The sequence below is a fragment of the Glossina fuscipes genome, unplaced genomic scaffold (assembly GCF_014805625.2).
Source record: "Glossina fuscipes isolate IAEA_lab_2018 unplaced genomic scaffold, Yale_Gfus_2 2, whole genome shotgun sequence".
In the NCBI taxonomy this organism is placed as follows: domain Eukaryota; kingdom Metazoa; phylum Arthropoda; class Insecta; order Diptera; family Glossinidae; genus Glossina; species Glossina fuscipes.
The window spans coordinates 11,023,755-11,046,485 of record NW_023998416.1 but is presented as its reverse complement, the minus strand read 5'-3'; the positions used below and the strand labels follow the sequence as shown (position 1 = coordinate 11,046,485).

At 33.9% G+C, this 22,731-nt stretch overlaps 1 protein-coding gene across 1 annotated transcript in view; it reads right to left on the bottom strand.

Moving 5' to 3' along the window:
- Positions 1-12,335: 12,335 nt before the first annotated feature.
- LOC119633037 (lipase 3-like) overlaps positions 12,336-22,731 on the bottom strand; it is a 36,911-nt gene continuing 26,515 nt past the window's right edge. Inside the window, exons 4-6 of the mRNA XM_038026228.1 lie at positions 21,327-21,476; positions 21,045-21,203; positions 12,336-13,418 (exon numbers count right to left, since the gene is read on the bottom strand). Coding sequence (XP_037882156.1) covers positions 12,864-13,418; positions 21,045-21,203; positions 21,327-21,476 — 864 coding nt within the window. The 3' untranslated portion in view covers positions 12,336-12,863. The remainder of the gene's footprint in view (positions 13,419-21,044; positions 21,204-21,326; positions 21,477-22,731) is intronic.

The window sequence follows — 22,731 nt, the reverse complement described above, 5'->3', positions numbered from 1 at the left end:
TTATAATCTGTGTCGATTAGAAGAAGTAATGTCTACTGATGACAAAGGCAGGTTTTTCCATACGGAAGCGTTTGTCAACATGCTACTAAATCACGATATCATGAGTTTTGGTATATTATTCTGCTTTTTCAACTTCAGTTGTTGTTGGTGGCGTTCCGTAATGATTGTTTCCTTTATTTGAAAAAGCTCATAATAATCCATAATTGACTTCTCCTAATTAGCTGACTAATTAGCGCCACAGTTGCTCGGCCGTAACGCATCCATTGTTCATTAGTCACAACGAATTAAGTGACAAAAGTCAAGCTTTCTGCAAATGCGATTTATTTGGTACAAGAGCCGACATTTACCTGGTGATGTTATGAATGATTATTTTTAACAGATTTTCAACCTATAAAAAAGCCACAACGTCAGACCTATACTACTCCTCTATAAATGTCATTAGCGACACCAACCTAGCGAAATCTGAAAATGTAGTTGGACATTTAATATATCTTATGTATAATTATTATATCTCTAGGTCTCTAACTTATTCAATTTAGTAAAGAAAAAATATATTTGGCACTGCTATGATGGGTATATAAGATTCGTTGTAAGAGATGAATATATTTATCTCAGTCTTCCTGTTTTTGCAATACTCTTTAATTTCGACATGTTAAAGCATATAATTTGATAGCACTCTAGGTACTAATAAAAGTTTATGCGAAATAAATTAAATTTCTTGTTTGCTTTACGTCTCTTTTACTCACGCGTTGGATTGCAATTTGCTTTTGGATTCGAGAGGATTTCGTTGCGATGCCGAAAAAAGTCGTAAGTAAATTTAAAAGTTTTCGGGATAAATTCTGTATCAAAATTATATGTAAAGGAAAATAGTAATAAGTAACAAACCGTTGACAGTTTGAAACTTTTTTTTTTTATATATAAAATCGCAAACTTGTATGTTTTTTAAAGAGTAATGCAAACTAGGTTAGTATTAAAAGAAATTCTGTTTGCTTTTCTTTTTTTGCTTTTTATTATTTTACTTTGCTCTGGCTTTACGTATATCACCGAGTTAAGCAGTGAATGAATGCGAATACGTTTTGTTGCGAAGAAAATGCCAATTTAGCAAAATAGCATGTTTTGTTATGAATGAGTGCAAATATACCGCAAAGCTGGAATGCATATAAAACGTTTTATTGTCCTATTTACCCCACTTCCGTTTTCAGTTTAAATAACGTTTCTGTACAAAAGGAAGAAGCTTTCATTATGATGAGTACATACTTTAAAACAAAAGATAATACTGTATATGCAAACATTTTAGCGTATGTGTGGTAGAGAAGCACTTCTTCCATTATTGTTATATGGTGTTTTAGTTGTCGAGTTTATGACGAGTAAACAAGAAATTAACATTTATACGAAAAAGCTTAAAACAAGTGAGCATGAACAACAATACCTGCTTAAATGATTTGTGTTTCTCATTTTTATTTTTTTTATTTTTTTTATACTTTTTTTAAGCAACGTTAGCTACTAATGTGTGCTTTTTATCTAAAAGCATATCAAGTTTATAGTGCTGTATGCAAGCCCCTCTTACATATATATATCCATAAAGCAAATATTTTTCAATTTGAATATTCGTTAGGCGTTAAAAAAGCTATCATACAAAGAACCAGCAGTTTTCCTTGAAAATGAATCCAAGCGACATTTGCATTTACGATTAATGCATGATAAGAATTTCAATTTAAGTAACGCTGTACTTTTAATTGTCTTACATAAAACTCGGCAAAGTAGGGGTAAAATATTACCGTTGATATAAAAGGAGCTTGAAAGTTTCATTTCTCAATACTCTTTATGAAACTTTTAAACGGTGCAATTTAACGTAAGCAACTATTTTTTCGAAAACACCGACATCCCTGAGCTATCGGTAGAGTGCGAGAGCAAATGACTCAATGATTTGCTTATATATCCTTGTATTTTAATCACTTTAGATATTAAAATTGAATACGTTTTTGCACTGGACGGTAGTCATTATAACCAGGTTGAATAACTGAAACGAGTGAAGACAGAGATCAATAAGAATAGAATTTTCGTTTCATAACAATGCGAGATTTTCCAATTAAAGTCAAACCATGTTTCAAGTAAGCTGAATGAGAAATGAATCTCTTAACCACCGTACATCAGGGCTTTCATTATTATGCAGAAGAACACTGCTCTATATATGTAGATAGAGAGGATCATTCCGTTTGAGTGGTATGGAAATGGCTTAGTAGATCAACTAAACTGCCCTAACTATTATATAATTTGACAGGAAATTTTTTATAATTACAATTTTTTCAACTGTCAATGACATGCTCTACCTTTGTGCCCTAATTGCGTTACTAATTCTACTCAGTATCCTTTTTTGAAGACCTAACACTTTAAGCCGCTATAGAAACATTATAACGTGATTTATGACTACAAAAAAGTTATAAAAAAATTATAAAAAAAAAATTTCCTTTACAAAAACAAGGAATGGGCGGAATCGCTTGTCCAGCCCTTTATAGAATTTACAAACGAAACACGAAACACGATATAAATGACTCTGAAGATTAAAGTGAACAAATCTGACGATATTACTGATTAAGGTCGTTAAAAACATTTTGCTTCCGATTAATTCCTTGCTTATGTAATTTTTTTGTGGTTGGTTTGCTCGAAAGCCATAATTATACCCATCACCGAAGGATGCAAGCTACATTCATTTTGTTGAAACGCTTGCAACATCCAGAGGGAAGTTTCATAAAGTATATATGATTTCGATCAGAATAAAACTCTGAATCAATTTAGGCATGTCCATGTGTCCATCTGTCCTAAATATACTCCGTGCCGCCAAGATAAAACTATTGGTTTCAAATTTGACAGAAACATTCAAAGTTCTTGCCCGCATTCTGATATGAAATATGGGCCAAATCGGTCAAAGAACGCACGTGAAATACCACGTAAGCTGAGAACACCTACAAAAATTTGGATGTATATTCTCTTGGCTATGCTGTATGATTTGCACAAAATGGGCGTGACCGCGGCGTGATTACGGCAGTACTACGGCGTACTAGTGCATCAAAAATTATATTTTAAGCTCTAGTAGATGCTCGAATTATTTGCTGCTTCTTATCGTTAAATGTTTCTATTTACATTTCGTCCTGGTAACAAAAGGATGCTCAACCTCTAAGGTCTGATATTTCATATATATGTCAACAGCAATAATAATCTGCTTAAAAGTATCATTATTTCCGTATAGTTTATGTAAGCTCCGCTTCAATTAAATTACTTTTATTCTTTCAACTTACAAAGCTTTTTTCCATTTCTCAGCCTTAATTAAAATGAAAAAAAGCAAGTTTTTCTCTGTATGTCACGGATCTTTTATTTCACTTTTAACGTTTCCTTTGCGTGCGTAATATGAGAAAATGCGATTATATTTTTTAAGGCATTTACTCGTTGTCAAGCAAATGCATTACAAATTTAATGATAAAATACTTTTCGAGGGATAATCAAAACAAAAAGGAGACTGAAATACATATATATTTATATATATATTACGCTAAAAACTATTCAAACTAAAACGGAAGCTAAAAAGTATTTTGTAACTTTTAGTATAGCTCGCGATGTAATTGTGTATTAATATTTTCATAAAATGTAATCACTAAATATCCTCATAAACTTTCATTATAAGTAAAGGTTTCCATTTTTCATTTGCATAGGGGAAAGGCAACAATTTTCAACTAAAACATGCAAATTTTTGAAGAAGAAGAAAAACTTTAAAATTTATTTATATATATTGATGTTACTTTGTAAAGGATGACTGGCATGATGATGCCAAAGGGATATATGCAGCAGCAACGAAAATGTCGAATAGATTGTGTTAAGGAATTTATTTAATCAATTAAGTGCGTTCGATTTGTCTTGTGCAAAAAACACAGAGCGAACATAATGAAATGATGAATGAAAAAATATTTCTTTTCCTCTTATATATCGACTAACGTTGCACTACAATTACAAAATGAAAGAAGATATTTTCATTATATCCACCATTGAGACAGGGTTAGTTTCATGCAAGCGAATATCTTTTCTGTTTTCTTTTCGTTTTTTTTTTTTGTCATGCGTTTAAGAAATTTTTCAAACGCTCGCAATTATCTGAACCATTTTTAATAAAGCTTTTGTGCAAATTTAACTTACATTGTTTTTATAAATATATTTTGAAGTTTCGGCTGTCCCTCATATATAGTTTACTGACTCTCCAACCATACGTGATCAATTTTAAGCTTTTTAAGATTCAGGAATGCTTCAAGGCATTGACTTAGGATCGACTCTATTTAACTTGCACATTAATTATCTCACGTTTCCGGTTAGGACAACCAATACGTTAAACTACGCTAATGGCGTTAAAATATTCTCTTTCTTCTTTCATTCAGAATCCTACTTTGCCTTTCTGCTCCAATAGACTTTAATGGTGAGAACCTTTCACTTTTAAAAAAATGTTGATTTTCAGCTGAGTACTTTCTTCTTTTTTTTTTTTTTGCAAATTAACGAAGAGCTCTTTGCGCTTGTTTGTGTAAATTTAACCTCTTCAACGTCCTTCATGAAGAACGAAATGAGATATCCGTAAGGGGAAAATAATAAGTACTTGTGGATATATCATGTCTAGACAAATAAAAGAGCTTTTGATCCATAGTCACCGGAGGAATAGATATCAGATAAGCAAACACTAGATAGACAAATACTAAGCAAGCATGCACTAAATTGGCTAGAATCACACGGACTGGCAAAAAACCACCAACACCAGGCGGAGAAATCGCGGGCAAGTAAACAATTGGTTTGTATGCGCCAGGCGGGATACAAGTGGAATGAATAAAAACACCAGCCAGTGGGCATTAGTTGTCGCAACGAGCCTGGCTAAAGCAAAGTAACATTAGAAAGTCTTTACTAGCGGAGCCTCCGACAAATATTCTTGTGCTGAGCACAAGTTATCATCAGCCTTCTGATGGGTACAAAAATTATTAAATGAAGTAAGGTTTTTTCAATAATAATTGTAATATGTAATGAATGCAGTTATGTAAGCAACAGAGATAAGCCCATCAAACAATAGGTAAGCAGTCGGGGAAATCAAAGTAGCAGATGCTTCAGATATGACTAATACCGTATGTTATGAATGGAGAGTTCTTCTTGCGGGAATTCGCCTGCTATAATAAATATCAAAATAATATTTCTTTTCTTCTTTTTTTAGAAAACCCAAGCTTCAGTCCAATATTGGTAAGATCTTCTGTTAAGGCGTCTTATCGGAGCAAAAATAATTTGAGCTCTGATTAAGATGAGGTATTTGCATTTTCCACAATATTTATTTACCAGAGTTTCACACACCTAGTTCATATCTTCGCCTCGTCGGATGTATTGATGTCCTTGCAAAGATTTTACAAAAAAGTTTAAAATAAATTTTGACAAAAGGGAATTCCTAGGCTTTGTGGATTTCTCACTTTGGTAATTTACCGCAAAACTTTTCCATTTACATTAAGATTAAGATATAATAAAATATTTAACTTACTATTAAGTATTTCATAACAAAGTGTCATTGAGTGAACACATTTCGCAATTAATCGGTTAATCAAAAGAAACGGTGAGTTTCTCTATGTTCTCCTAAATTAAAATATTCTAATAAAATATGTTGGAAATGCAAAAGAGTTAATTTTCTCTGTTAATGGACTTGTATAAATTTTCTCTTTACTCAGAAAGCAAGGGCGGAAAGGTCATGTGCTTCGGAAAATATTTGTTATTTAAACTAAATTGATTGCATTTTTTTTTTTTTCTTTTTTTTTGCGCAAACAGTGAAGCATTAGTGTGTGAAGGCAAACGTGACGTATGAGTGATGCATAAGTATAGGGGTTCATTTCTCAATTAAAGGGTATCTCTGCAAAATGAAAGAATTAAATGCATAGTTTGTATTACGGTCACATGCGCCTGCTTGCAAGTCCCGCTATTAAAGACCGTAATACAATCAGAATCAATTAGTGGTTTTTGTTTTGTTTTTCTTCGTTTCAGTAAACGTTATTTACCGTTTTGAGAATGCATTAAAGAGGATTGAAAGAATTGTTTGATTGATATTTACTTTGTGAACCGTTAATGAAAGTGTCGTTTAAGTACAAAGCAATAAAATTCATTTTATTGTTAGGTAAAAAATCCTTTTTTCTTTTAATTTTTTACTAAATAATATTTGAAATTTAAACGAATCTGTTTACATTTTGACTTTTGCTTAGGCACAAATATGATTTAGGTTTTCTTTAAGGAATGAAAAGGAAATAATTTAGCTGACTTACGTGATGTTTACGTCCTTTTCATCTTCGTTTATTAGGAATGCGATGATTTTCTATTACGACGACGAAATCTACTTAATTGAGAAAAAGCAAACATACATACATAATGTTATAGAGGAGTGTAAGTAAGATAAAGAAAATAATTTGCGTTGCAAAATCCTTATACCCACTATCCTCGGTGCTAATTTAATACAAACATTTTCATTTTAACCACTGCACGTATATTTTTCAATTTCTCTTGTCAACAGCCAGGAAATAAACGAACGTACGAATGAAAGAATTAACTAACGAACGTAGGCAAAATCAAGAAAGACGGTAAGAGCATCAACTTTAAGTCAAAAACTGTAATTGAAATTGATGGCGGGTTTGTGCACAAGGATATACGAATGTTCCAATCAACCCACCAAACAACTTACTCGCACATACAAAGCACGCGCAGAATTCGAAAATAAAACAGTGTCTTCAAGTTAACATTCTGCCACCCAAAGACTAAGTTAGTTATTCGTTGTAGCTGCAAGAGAAAAATGAAAGCAATTCATCTTAGGTTACTGTGCTCGTGTTCACAATGCACAACAACCAGTACGTTAACAATATTGACAAACGCGTACACGATTACATGTAAAATCGTTCATTAATGTCTTTTTGCTTCGAATAACTGTCAGAGGTTTTCTTATTTATCTTCTTCATGTCGTCTTTGATAATGTTTTTATTTCTACGTACTAAACCGACGTTCGAATTACATCTACCCTGTATATTTTACACATTTAGTAATCAATATTCCGAAATGGGTCTTGAGAATCTTAAGAAGAGAGAGAGAGAGAGAGAGAGAGAGAGAGAGAGAGAGAGAGAGAGAGAGAGAGAGAGAGAGAGTCCATATCCAAATTATCTGTAAATATTTATTCAATTGGCTGTATGATCTGCTTAAAAACAATTAAATTCAAAGCGACTTTTCAGTAAAGACTTACTTTAAATAGCAATTATTTTAGTTGTCTCTTAAGGCGTATATAGTGAATGTTTTTATTTATATCTCTTTTGTTTCCTCTTTCTATAAAATAAGCAAAAGACAGTTGGCCCGGAATTGCCAATTCGATACAGGATAAAGTTTGTTACAACAAACAAATTGTTTCAAAGCATTGCGTATAAAGTGCTTAAAATGGAATTAAGCTCAAAACTAACATTTAATGAAGTGCAAATTTGTATAAGCAATTTAGCAACATTGTAACGATGACAGTGAAAATGACAAATGTTGTGAATATATACAGATAGATTGTTGTGTTCAATGAAAACTTATTAATGAACGTAACCATTAAAAAGTTTTCCCGTTAAGAAAATACTCACTGTATCTTAATATTCATAGTGCGAACAATAATTTTAAGTTGATTTTTTTATTATATTAGTTTATTTTAGCGTTTTCTCGTTAATAGCAATTTTAAATTTTAAAGTTATTGCCTACTTTTCGGCATTACAATTTTTCATAATTTAGCAAAGCTACCGTATTATAGAAATATCTGAGAGTAATTCAATGAGCGAGTCTGAAAACCACCTGAATATAGAAGCATCTGAGAGTAATTCAATGATCGAGTCTGAAAATAATAAACAAATGGGAAATATCAGTGTACATAACGGTTGATTGTTTTGACCTTCCTATATAAAAAACAACAATTTTTCATTTCATTGATTTATTTAGCGTACGCCAACATTAATCATGAAGCGCTCAAAGTTTTTCTTGTTACAAATTCATTGCTTTTGTTGTTTATTTTACGAAATCTTGGGTCAAAGGTCACCAAACACGTTCAGAAGCTTACGATGAATCCGCTCCATCATATTCCAATTGTCAGTTTTGGTTTCAAGGGTTTAGAAGTGGCGACATGAATTGATTAAAAATGCAAGTCTTTGGTCACTTGTTGCAAGAGTTGTCCAGGTTAAACTATTGCAGCTCATAGTTCTGCCATAGTCAGCATACTTACCAGACATGGCGCCTCCTGGTTACCACTTGTTCAGATTGGTGCACCATGGTTTGGCTGACAAGCTGTTTCGAAGTCCTGAATGAGTCGATGAGTGAATCGCTGCCAAACCAATAAGATGTTCGCCTAGCTTTTTTCTTGCTTCCTGGCGCAGTTAGATTGAGAAAGATATACAAAGATGGCGAGAGGTAGAATCGGCAGACGGTTGGTGAGAGGGGAGAGGAAGAGAAAGAGAGAGGAGAAAGAAAGAAAGAAAGAAAGAAAGAAAGAGAGAGAGAGAGCGAGAGAGAGAGAGAGAGAGCACGGCCGAATATTTTTCTTAACGCTTTAATGAAGAACCACATAAACCCTATCTAGCCTGACAACTCTTAACTCTTTTAAATAAAATAATGGCATCCAATCCAAACCGATAGATTGGATGGTAATACCTTAAGACCTTAGTCTCAGAATTTATTTCCTTTGTATTATTAATAATAATCATATGATTTTATTTGTCTAATTTTTCTTTACAACATAGTTTTCATTTTAACGTCAAATAAAACTTTTTTCTAATTTTTCTTCGAATTTTTTAATGGATCAACATATCGAAGGTAGACGCAGAACTGAATAGTCGGTGTTTTAATGTCGAACTATTGTTCGCTTTTTTTCCTCTAATTAATTTGCTCTTGGAATTTTTTAATAAAACGCACAGTTTCCGTTATATTTACACAAATACGTATATGCTTATCAGGAGAGCAAGAGCGCTTTCGTTGTTTAAAATCGATGACAAAACTCTTTAAAGAAACAAGTGAGCTCCTAAGAAGACAAATATGGAACGTTTATGCAACGAATTAAAACTGGGGATGGGACAAATATGTACTAATTGGATGCTTGCAGCAATTGATCACTGTGCAGAATTGCTAAAGAAAAAGCAGAGTTTATTGCAACTCATTAAAGAATTCTTTTTTTCTAAACAGATTACAAGTCTTTCAGATGGCAATGTCCCAATCAGCGCATGCCCTAATCGTTTAAGAACCGATGCATGTATTACTCTATTTGAAAATCTTACAATGGATTACCTTCAAAGAAATGCAGAGTACGTTGCATATTCGGAGGAAAACCCAATCTTGCGACAGACTCTTGTGTCATTGCTCTGCTTCATGGTATTGGGAATATTTACATTATCTGCATTCTATTCTATTAATCGCTTAACATCGGTGAGAAACGAGAAGCCCAATAAAGGGGATCAAATTGAGATTAAACACCGCTCCCCACATGTCGTTCTCTCCACATTAAATTGTGTCGCAATGCCATTTCAGAGTTCTCGGCAAAGTAACTCCACACGGACGCGCTGAACATCACATGCAAGCAGTTCGAAGCCTGGGCCTTCATATTACAATTCTTTCTCGCCTGTCGATATTAGTCGCGAACGTCCTGCTGATAAATAACTCGTTTCCCTCAAAAATCCCAGGAAAAGAGTTGTTGCTTAAATTTCTTAAAATATCTAAAGTAGGATTTATATTTTTGTAAACAAGTCTTTGTTATATAAAATTATTTGCTTAAAAGAAATTTACTCATCAGAAAGCCGAACTATCGGTAGAAAATCGAACTTTGTATGCTTTTGAAACTAATAAGTGATAGAAAGGTTTTTGAGTTCCTACGAGAAACCCTAATCTTAAATTACGGGGATTAGAAAATATGTTATATATATATCTCGATGAATTTTTTAAATCACCTTCTATGGAAAAGAGAACGTTACGTTAATGTCTATAATATGTTTTTTTGGAATCTCCTATGCCTGTAAATTTGTGTAACAAGAGAGCTGCAAAACTTTAGGACACCAAGATCTCTTAGTAGTAATAAAGTAATAAATCTCTTTCGGGTAAAGATACCTATGCAGTTAACTGCGTTCGTCATGCCTAGAAGTCCATCCAAACTATTATTTTCGCGCTATGCATATATCGTGTGAAATGTAAAATTATCACTTGTTTAAAACTCAAAATTTCAGTAAGATCTCTTCTTCTTCATAATACAAGTAAGTCTGCCATAAATTCTCTCTTGTATAGAAATTAATCCGCATACAATGTACGTACTTATCTATGTAAAATGAGTTCGGTTATGCGACGTGTAACGACAGTGTTCAAAATAACTTGTAATTTTCACTAGCTCGGAGCTATATAACGCGTAACTACATATAACTTAGTTATACGTCAAGTACTGGTGAAGCATTTCTTGGGGTAAACTCATCCACGTCGCTATATATTATGAATTGTCGACATTTTTTCGTTTCGAATTTTTGAGAATAACGAATACGTGATGGCAATAATAACGAAGACTTAGTTTGTTGAAACGCATGGACAATAAAGGAGAAATCAATTAATCCAATTAAGTTGAGTAACTTAAATATCAGCTATTAGGTAAAACGAGGTTGCTCAGCGTTTCGCTGAAGTAGCAAATACGCAAAAACTACGAACGCCATCTTTAAGTCTTAAATAATAAGTAATCAAGTGCTAGCAGTTGGGCAAGAGGGTTGTGAAGTGGTGAAAGACTTTTTGGGGAATCGTATGTTCTTGCGGTCAAGCCTTCCAGCGAAAGAGAGGATTTCATTTCATTAATGTTGCTTTAAATTTATAATAATTATTTTTTAATTAAAATTAAAATTTGTAGTCAGTTTTGGTTTTTGTTTATACTTTAACTTTTAATATTTTTTATTTTTGTTTTTTTTTTTGAATCTCGAAAATTTGCAATTTTAATTTTTCTTTAGTTTAACAGGATTTTCAAAGACCCTGCAAGGTATATATATATATGGATGGGTAATAGAAAATTCCAATTCTACCTTGACATAATTGTTCGTCGTCTGTCTACCGGCATGCTTGTCTGCGAGAAATATTCTTTCGGGTCGCAAATGTTGTGGTATTTGTTTCAAATCTAGTATAAACATCGTAAATCCTTGCGCTTATCTTACTATTCAAAATTAGCGTGATCGGTCAAGGGACACGGGCACGGTGCAATGTAAACTGCGAACATTTGTCTTGAGTACTAAAAATTCGTCTATAGCCTCATACAATAAACTCACTTGTTTTTTATATTCTACATCAATCAGTGATTCAGCAAACGGTTTTATATCGAAGCTTATCCGTTTGTATGCGCGTCCGTCCCTCTGATGTCTATCCAAGTGTTTTTGTGTTCAACGTAAAATTTGCAATTTTTGAGATATATGCATGGAGTTTGGTACTCGGACTCCGTTTTGATCCAACGACAAACGTTAGTGAAAATGATTCGAATCGGTTCAAATTTTCGACGCACTTTCTATAAGGCATTATTTTAAAAAGGCACTACATGGCAAAAGATTGTAATTTTCAAAATTTCTTGACAAAAGCCGCTATGTAATAATAGTTCAAATTTCTAAATTGGTGCGAAAAATTTGGTTCACTTGGAGCAGATTTTTCGACCTCCTCTCGTATAATCGTTCCTACGAAAACTGAATTTTTTTATAATTTTATTTAAACCATAAGGAAAATTAATTCATAATAGCAAATTCACATAGGCAACAACCTTATGCTATTCAGACCACGTTAGTCTATATTTTGGATGCGATCGCTTATAAGGATTCTCACGAAATGTAAAGCTTTTCATGCCAAAAAGTCCTGATTTTTAATGATTTATGATAAAAAATTTTTTAATCGTAGTAATTTAACATGAAAATGATGTGGACTAAATTTGAACCACATGGATCTACTTCTTGGACCCCACTCTATGTAAGATTTCTTAAGAATAGTAATAGTAAAGGTTAATTTTTACTATTTTATGATGACAACTGGTCCATAATAGCAATTTAGTTCAAAAATTAACGAAAGCAGTTTAGACCACATAGGTGCGTTTTATAGATCCTAATATATAAGGGTTCTTATGAAAACCAAGCCCTTATATGGCAGAAAAGAGCATTTCCCAGTTTCCTATGAATGAAGAAAGTGAAAAATAAAAAAATTTTTACCGTTTGATGTGTTTGGGGGGAACACTGACATCAAAGAATGACATCACAGCTTTTCTTAAAAGTATAAAATATGTATTAAATAAAATTTTTACAAAATAATCGTTAATGTTTATTCTAAGAGAAGTAAAATATCTTAACATAAATATAATAAAACTTCAAATTATCCTGAACAGCATTTATAAGCAAACTTTAATACTAAACTAAATCTAGGTATGAGTTAGCATTTGTACATCAAAACTTTTTTATATATAAATTAGCAAAAATTCAGATGAACTAAATCTAAGAGAAAAAGCAAAAATCTCAGGATTGCATTAAATAATTGCGGCAGTATATAACTCACAAAATTGTTTTCATTCACAAAAAAAAAAAAACATTAGGAATAACAATACACTGAAAGGACAATATGAAAAATTTAAGAATTGTGTCATCACAGTCAATATATGTGCATACTTATGCCTATAAGAGTGTACATACATACATTTTTATAAAAAACAAATAATCTAGCATCGAACAATATGTCAACAATAAGACATTAACAAATATTGTATGTGTGTGTGTTTGTGTTTGTGTTTGTGTGTGTGTTTGTGTTTATGTTTATGTGTGCAAAATTAAAATTCACGCATTCAAATTGATGTTCGCATTTGCATTGGCATTCGTTAAGGGAAGCGTATTAGGCGTATTGTTGCTTGCTGTCGCGAGTGCATGCATTTTTTGTAGGTTATTATTACTGATAGCAACGCCAGCGGTAGCCATGTTTTGTAGACCTTTATTAGCATGTTTTAATTTGAAATTTTCAACACGTCTTAAATTTCGTATTAAGCGATTGTAAACCAAAGTCTTAACATCGATTGCCCATAAAAAGTCTAAATGATTGAATTGCTCCATTGGCACGAGATATTTGTCAATCACTTGTGGCAGTTCACGTGCTAAACGATCAACGCCAGTCGTTGACACTAACATATCGTTCATCGAATAATAGAGGGCCACCGGCACCTTAACCTTGGACAAATCATAATCGGGTGGTGTCATACGATTGTATTCCAATTGATTCCTTAAATAACCGCGATCGAATTTACGAAAATGCCCCGATTTCATTAGTTGACCAAAGTGTTCAAGTTGCTTGATAGACGCACCGGAAGGTGTATGACTCAACATAACCGGTAACATAGTCTGCAAATAGAAATTGACATAACAAGATGGAAATTAAATCTAAATTTCTACGAATTAAGTGAAATAAAGAGAAGGCATACACACTCGAATGTCCATGCTCTTGCCTAATTCTTTTACATAATTAAATCTATCAATCTGTTGAAAATAAAAAAGGATCTAAGGAAGTAGTCATTGTATTGCAATATTGTTGCTTAGCATGGTGTACATGTGAATAACAACTCGATATGCAATTAAGACGAACATATTTCCGCTTCATTTAAGTCGTAACAAATCTTCAAAGGCCGCGGCATATGTGCAGCAACCGTTCCATTTACTTTTTGAAAATTAAAGGACATGATTACGACCCAGAGAATCTGGAAAAACATTTATTCTACTTGACCGAGAGACAAAAAACTCAATACAAATCTAATGAATGACTTTTGCAAGTGTGCAAGGGCACGCCACCTTCAGATAACCATTTTTTGAAACAAAGATTAGTTAGGTCTATCATAGTCAAGACGATCATTCAACAGACGAAAGGCGCTAGAGCCTTGTTAGAAAAGTAAAAGCTTCGAATGATGTTGTTGTCGTCGGCAATTGCGAAGTCAGTTATAAAATTAAAAATTTCGCAACAAAAAGTGTAAAGCGTCCATTTCCCTCTTTGAGCAATGGAACAGAAGAATACCTGAGGAAAGTGAAAGAGGAAAAGGTCAGTTTTAAAAAATTTATTATATTGGGAGCACAAATTCGTTCAGCCCGCTTTCGAAGAGAGACTGCATGTAGTGCTGTTGAATGAAGAATAAAATGATGACTTCACCATTTGTAAGCGCGGTCTTCAAAGCCAGAGGGAACTGTATACGTTATCGCACTGAAGCTTGCACAACACAATTTCTTGGAGCTTTAATCACGAGTAGTTTTCTGCCAGCGAAATTCAATTTGAGGCAAACTTTATTTTCCCTAATTAAGTGGAAGGATAACGCTGCGGAGTGATGAGCAGGGATTGCTTTACCGCATCTAAGGCCGAAATAACCATGATACAGCGTAATGCGAATTAGTAGCATCGACGGTAAAATCGATTATCCATCGCAGTCCCGCTTGGAACTGGGGGCCACCGTACCTACTTAGGTTGGAAATTCCGCCGCATACGGCAAAAGGGATTGTTTGCAATTCTAAACTCAAGTGTTCTACTCTTCCCACTGCAATTAGCATACTTTGTTCGTTCCGATTAACTCGGATTTCAATTGATGTGTTAGCGTTTGCTCGAGTGTTGCTTTGATTCTTATGACGTTATCCAAACATAGGGTCTTTTGCGAATAGCAAAATATTTGAATATAGATGGGAGCAAGTAGTAGCCAACGATTGTCAATAATTTGATTAATCTGTTCGTTCGTACATGCATTTCATAGACAACTTTTTAAAACATTAAATGCGTTTTTCTCGATGCAGTATTTTCTAAAACCCATTGTTTTCTTTCAAACTCTTTGCAATAAGCTTGGAAAACCATTATAGAAATATGAAATTTTCCATCCCGAAAATTGTCAATTGCGCAAAGCTGCAAAGCAAGAGCGGAACTGCCGTTGCCATGTTTTAATATTTTTGAAAAATAATTTATTTTTTTTTTAATTCTTGATTGATTAATTAATTATTTTGCTAACTTTCTTTTTATACGAAAAACTGTCTACAAAGAGCTATTTCGGCTTTTGCAGAGGTGTCCTGTGAATCGTGTAAAAAATATATTGCTTTTGTAGTCTAATCTCGTTTTTGTGCGGTAAATGTATGTGCTCGACATTGTTTGTATGCTTTGTAGGTATCCTAAGCGATATTTATTTCCTTCTTTCTAGCAATCACTTTTGAAAAGAATGGTTTGAAATTAAATATGAATTTGAAAAGTTCTCATCAAGCGCTTCAAGCACCTCTAAGATAACTATCATTAAGTAAAACCGCCGCTGTTCAAACGTTCATTTCCTGCGTTACAAATGGTGTGTGTGTGTGCGTTTATTTATTTTCTTTTTTTTTTTTCGTTTTACTTATTAGGTTGGTTTGTAAAAAATCTTTATTACGCAAATTTTAATCTATTTACGCAACTGAGAAACGTAAGTAAATACTTTCAAAAAAACACTTACAGTGTCACATGTAAACATTTATTTTTATGATTAGTTGTCACCCTTGATTGAAATAAATTGTTTATTATCTCATCAGCAACTTTTTTTAATTTAGTATTTATAAACAAGTGAATTAAGTAAATGGGCTTTGGCAGCGAATTTCGAGCACTCTCGCAGAACGTTTAAACAACTTTATAAGTTTTTCGTCGGTTTGTACCAAAGAGAGAAGAACAAGTCTCAATGAGTGAGAGAGAGACAAACTGAAAACGAGAGAGGGAAAGTGTGCCGGATAGATAGATAGATAGATAGATGGGTAGATAGATAGATAGATAGATAGATAGATAGATAGATAGACAGAGAGAGAGAGAGAGAGAGAGAGAGAGAGAGAGAGAGAGAGAGAGAGGCTGAGATGCCCGAAATATTTGTTACCTGTAAGATTTCGCATAGTTTCAGTTCAATAGATCGATTTCATTACCCGGATGGTTCCAACTGTCACACATATTTGCTCAAGTCTTTGATCGACTTAAAGATGCTTTCAAACTTGAACTGACGCATTCAACGAATGCGAAATTTCTACTTTTTCTCAGACATTTGACCAATGTTTATGTTACATATTCCGATGGATGGACAGACGGACATCACTAAATCATTTCAAAATCTTTCGAGTATTAAGCAAGTCCACTTTTTATGAAATCAACGAACGGAATAACAAAATAGTTATATCTCCTTTGGCAAGTGATAAGCGCAAAAGTGAAGAGAAATGTAAATATTACAGCATAACAATAATTCGTATCATTATTGTTGCTTCAATTATGTAATAAATAATGCATTTTATTATTATTTTGTATGCGAAAAAAAGAAAAACCGCAAAAACAATAACAACTGCAACAAATAACACTATTAACAGAGAACAGGCAATATTAGTAGTTCGCATAGAACCATAGTACACATCGTATAACAACAACAATCAAGTGTATAACGACATTAACAAATGTAACAAAGGCAGCGAACGACAGCCATCAGATGGGTGGGTGTATGCGGTTTACACTTGGCGGTTACGCTTTCGTGCTTTACATTTCCAACCAAAAGCAAAAGCAAAAGTAAAAAAAAAAAAAAACAAAAAAACCACCGAAAAAATCTAAAACACAGTAGAGAGAGCTTCAGTAGAGAACGAAACGAGTAGTCAACGAAAACTAATGAAATTTTGACATCAGTCGGCGTTAGTTGTTACACTTGTGGCCACTGTCATTAGAGAGTGTTGTCAACTGTATGCGTCCATATGTGCAAGTGATTGGGACAATGGGTAGAGCACTGAAATTCGGTTAAGTGTCGTGTCAGCGCAATGTTTACGGTCTAGACGAAAAATTTTGTAGAACATCTGACAGTTGAATGCTATCCCTTTGCTATGCACGAATTAGTTAATTATTTCGTTTAAGCAGCATATGCACTCATATGCTGCGTAGTGTGCGATAGTGCACACATTAACATATTCGTGTTTATCTTAATTTCCTATACAACAGCGCGTTTTTAGCGTCCGATTGAAGTTCTCGACGCAGAATGGATTTTCTTATAATGCAATTGTACGTTGGGTTTTCGAAACGAGTTGCACGCTTTACGTTAAATCGCTTGACCGGTTTTTATGAGTTAATATTACGCGACACCCGTGTTTATCAAAACATGCCATATAATCGGCCACACAACCCTAAAGTGTGTTTGTGCTCGCTACTGTTATTATTATTTTGGTTTTTTTTTTTTTTTTTTTTTTTGTTTCTCGCAACCGCTGCCCGCAATCATTAAACATATTGTATGCATGTACAGGTGATGAACTGGAATTTATTGTACCCTTGCAAAGTGTTAAATTGTGTACATTGCTCGAAAACGTGAATAACCACAAGGGAGTAAGCGATGTGACTACATATGCATATGCACACTTGCCTTACGGTATGGAGAGAAATTGTTCAATTTTAAAATTCAAAATTGTTTACATTTTAACACTTGTTGGCTGATGTGGCGAAAAGGTGGATACATTAGCTGGGCAAAGAAATAATTTCCTTTTGTTTACTGTGAGAAAACTTATCCCTTCCAGACGAGGATATAAACTTCAAGCTATGTGCGCTATGACGCGAACTCAACACTTCATTAGAGGGAGATCGATTAAACAATAAATGAACAAAGCAAGAAGAAGCTATCAACTAAAAGGATCTTTAATTAGGTTTTAGATTTCTTCTCTATTAGTAAAATTAAATGTTTATTAAAAATGCAGTAAGTATTCTCGATTGATGGTCAAGCTTCTCCAAGATTCGGAATTGATTGTTTGGCATGGTAGTATTGTTGTTCGACTTGAACAGAGCTAATAACAATCTCTTCTCCACCAACGGCGCATTTTCTTCTTCGTTTATGTTTCGTTACATTCAATGCTACAACAATACTGCTCCTTACACTTTGGCAAAAGGTCTGCACATAGGACTTTGCATCTTTTCTACTCAAAGCCCATTCGGCACAGCCAGCTAAATACGATGTGAAAAAATTGTCCGTTTAAGTGAAATAGAAACACGTATTGATCATAAGTTCATAAGTTCAATGTGTGTATAGTGCTTATGATTCCATGTTTATAGAACTCTCAGATCGACGACGAAAGATTGCAAATTCGAGTCGCTAATGAAAGGAGTTTTGAAATATGAATAGCGCTTATGTGATGGTATTTCAAGGTTGTGTGTGTATGTATCTAGTCATGGGTTTCCAAGCAATTTTCAATAGTTTACAAAAATTATTCAAGATCTCTAATTGCGCGGATCGCATTCTTTTACACTCGTGCTTCAGTCAAGTTCTTCAGCTATTGATAGAAAAACTTTCAACTAATAGCAAATTAAAGACAGAGATCGTCTTTGAATTATGTCTTTCGTCGTGTGTATTTATTCCTTCGAATTTATTGCACTTGAAATGGGTATCGCAAATCTCGTTGCGTAAAGCGTCCTTGATATCAAGTTTGACACCCGAAAATTTTTAACGCTTATATGTATTAAATTCAATTTTATGCCAGATTCCAGTTTTCTAAATTTCAAACGAAAGGTTCTCTGAATTTGAATGAAAAATTTTTAACTCAATTTAATAATCACTATAGCCTTTTTATGCACTTCCACTATTTTTTTTCTAAGTGCATCTTTATTTTCTCAGTGCTACGGCAATGGCGAGGAAGGGAAAAACAACGCAGAAATTATATTTCTCGCCTTATATTCATATATATATGTACATATATATAAATATATATATATATATATATATATATGCAATTGTGTACATCCCACAAGGGACTTAGTGGTGTTCACTGCACATGTGTTATAGGAACACTGCTAGTCAGCAAACTTAATAGATAGAGGAAGACGAAGGGAATTTACTTACATAGGGTCGAAGAAAAGTGTGTTCTCCATTGCTGGTATTGTAACGAATACCACACGAGTATTTAAAAATATATTCGAAATTTGCTTGCAAAGTAAATCGAAGAGTTTCTGTTATTAAAATTCAACAAACCCGAAGCTTTAAAAGGGTACGAGACTTAAAATGGTATTTTTAAACTATCTCTGAGAGATTATGGAATCTGCGGTCACCCCTATGTGATTGATTAAATAAATTAAAACCGATCGTTTTGATCAAATGTACCGAAGCTTAACAGAATCTTTCTCTCGTGGTTTTTTTCACTCATCGCACAAGTGGATGTTTGCTTGAAGCCTAATTTAAATACGATAAATAGCAGAGAGAGATAAGCGAGACGATGTGTATTCTGCTTGGATCGTATATCTTAATATACATCATAAGCTTGTGCAGGATATTAGATAGGAAGGCAGAGCGAGGACACGTTGAAAAATATCGTATGTAGGTGTGTGTCATATTTTTAAACTCGCAATTTGCCGAAGTATTAATCGTTATGTTTAATTTCACACTTAACCTGGCAAGGATGATAAGAAAAAATTTAAAACAAATTTGCTTTTTTTTTTAACTAGAGCTTTGAGATTATGACCAGAATCTTAATAAACTGATGTAGTGCCGTAACATAATCGAAGAGCACTATATATACTCTCCATTTAAATAAAATATTGTGAAACACATTTTTGTACTCTACACCATTTGTGGTACGATGATATATGAAGTTTGTGCGTAAGTATGCAATGCAGAAAGACTTGATATAGATTCATCTCTCATTATAATGAGCGATTTAGGATCACTTTTACTAAGCAGGTCTGTCCGTGTATCCACCTTGTTTTCTTGGATTAGACTTACAGGTCTCGATTGTTATGATACATTGATCACATTTGATACATGGGCATGTTCTGACATCACGAACGCTATAAGAAATGCTTTGGATTGGACCACTTTCGATGTCAAACACTTTCCATAAAACACTCTATATTGCTGTGACGTTGTATGAATAACAGTATTAAGCAAAGAGGAGTAGGGGGTTTAATGACGACCGCACCCTGCTTTAATATGTACTAAAGAATCGGATAAAAAAAATGTTATTATTATTTAAGGGCAGCGAAAGAGTTGTGTCCGCGTTTGCTTTATAAACATTAAGCATGAAACAGAGAAACTTTAATAGACATTTTGCTCCTGCCAAGAACGAAAACGAAAGATTAATGAAGTACCAAGAACGAATGGCTGCTAACGTAGCAATACTACTTCAATCAGAGTTAACAGAGACATCTCATATATATGCAACATATGAGTTCGCTTCAGCTTTTAAATTTTCTTGCTTTTTCTTGTTATACTATCACAGTTCTCTTTAGTAGTATTTTATAGTAAGTATTGCAGCGAGCATTAACTTAATTTTAAAATATATTAATTTTTAAGATATGTCTTGTGAGGTAAAAGAAAATGCTCCGTTTACTATATAACCTGTGAAAATGTCAAAGATGACTACACTGCACTACAACAACTGGTTAAATATATTCTGCACTCAATTGTTTTTTTTTTTTTTTTTTGATTGTTTTAAGTTGAAATGAGAAAGCAAACGGGTTGTGGTCCTTACGATAGACTTATTCGACAGTTCAATACAACATGCATTCAATTATAAATTTTCTTGAATTCCTTAAGTTTATCTGGAACAGGTTTGATATGGCAACGGCTTCATAACAAACACTATGGACTATTACTACGAGGAACGTAAGCGTATTACATGAAATTACCATAAGCCTGCCACGAACCGCAAAAATGAAGGTGAACGCATCACAATGCCACTGAAATTATTATCCGCCACAAAAACGACTCACAATCATAGATGTGTCACAGAGCCTTTTGTATAATTGCTAGCAATCCTATCTATACGTGAGCTGGGATATACGTGCGCTGAAAATAATTATTGAAATAACGAGAGTAAAACCAAAGTAAAAAGGCGAAAAAAATGAAAGAGTTTTCAACACGTTAAGTGAAGCATTTAATTTTTTGCCTGCGTATGCTGCACATGCACCTAAGTAAAAAATGCTCGACATAAAAGTCAAAAAGGAAAAAGCAAGAAATAAACTTATATTTACTGGTATGGCTTTTTACTCACCTTATTCAATTGTTCTGAGTTGTAACCAGCGACCAAAAACAATATATTCGAGCAAACTTCCTGAGTCATGGCATTGTCATGACACACCAACTGACTGTGGTCAACGAGGAATTTCGTGTTCGGCATGAATTCGGTGATGCGCAACATGCGTGAGGCGGCCTATACCATAGCAAAATGAAATTTATTAGTTAAAACCATTGTGTGCGTTATATAGGCGATAGTGTGAAATCACATCACCACAAAGAGTATTATCATCAATTGCATAACAACAGTTTTACGTACCGTAAAAAAGTCCAAAAATAACACCAAGGTACGAAACAGCGGACTTTTCATATCAGCTATATAAGCGATGGGTGCCAAAGCATGCATGGATAAAATTTTCTGTGTATACTGCGGTTGCTCTGAGCATAGCACCCAGAAAACAGCGGTACCCTGGTGAACAAAAATTTAATAAATAAACAAATAAATAATGGGGAATAAAAGAAGTCGTTGGTGATTTCGTCTCGAAAAGCCCAAATCTGCTTCGCCATATTACTTAAGAAAAATAGGATTTCGTTTTTTTGCTTTTCTTTTTTTTATTTTTATTTAATTAAAGAACAATGAGAGGAAACTCCGAGTGTAGACTTTGAGATAAAATTTTGCACATCAAAGAAATTCGAAAAAGGCTTTTTGACAGCTTGGTAGCTTTGTTTCATATCTTTACAATTTTTTTATTTTGTTTCTTTTTACTTGAACGGCCAGTCAGCGAATGTCCTCTGCACGGTGGTGACCACCACCGTGCGACACCAAGAGGGAGAAAAAGGGAAGACGGTGAGCCAATTTTAATTAAACCGTTTGTAATATGATATTTTCTGTGAGAAAATTTTAAGTCGACTTAATGGAATCGCTTCGTCTATTGGACTTGTCTAAGTCGCAGAAAAGAACGACAGAAAAATAAAACGCGTCCTAGTAATCCAGTAGTTGGGATTCGCAAATAAAACAAGTAATGACAACCTTTCCCTCCACCCTTACACCTCTCTTACATGCCTACCACTCCTACAAAAAACACGCAATTATCGCAACTTGCGGATAGACACATTAACATAAGCTCACATCAATATAAGATGGCAAGGTGGACCGTTCCCGTTTTCCCCAGCAATCGGCGAAGCCACCGCTAAATACTTTGACTGAATATTTGATTGAATATTTAGTTATTAAATTTGTAGTTTACAGGTCTTCGACTTTTTTATATATATTTGTAAACTGATCATGGCCTTGTCAGTTTTGGTCCGTAGCCATGAAGTGAAAATACATATGTTCAAGTATCAGGTTTCTATTTTTATTTTGGAATCGTAGGCATCTTAACAGCGAATAGCAGACAGAGGAAAGCTCAGACAGCATGTAAAGAAGTGCAATCGAAAATCTCATCAACAATTTCCAGCTTGTACTGCCATTTTAAACATATTCTGGTATACGAGAGTTCTTTAAAAGTTAAGGATAGTCTATCAGCCATACCTTTTCTAAAGTCGGAGCGTGGCTAACGTTAATGGATGCCTTTGAAACCTAAGATGTTAGCATGGGGCACACTTGGGCTTGAAGGATAGTAGTTCTAGATCTTGTCTTGCTTGAAACTCTATCTAGAAATGATTAACTAAAATTAGCACAAGTCTGGGGAGTCTGGACAAATAACAATTAAGGTCTTGGTAGC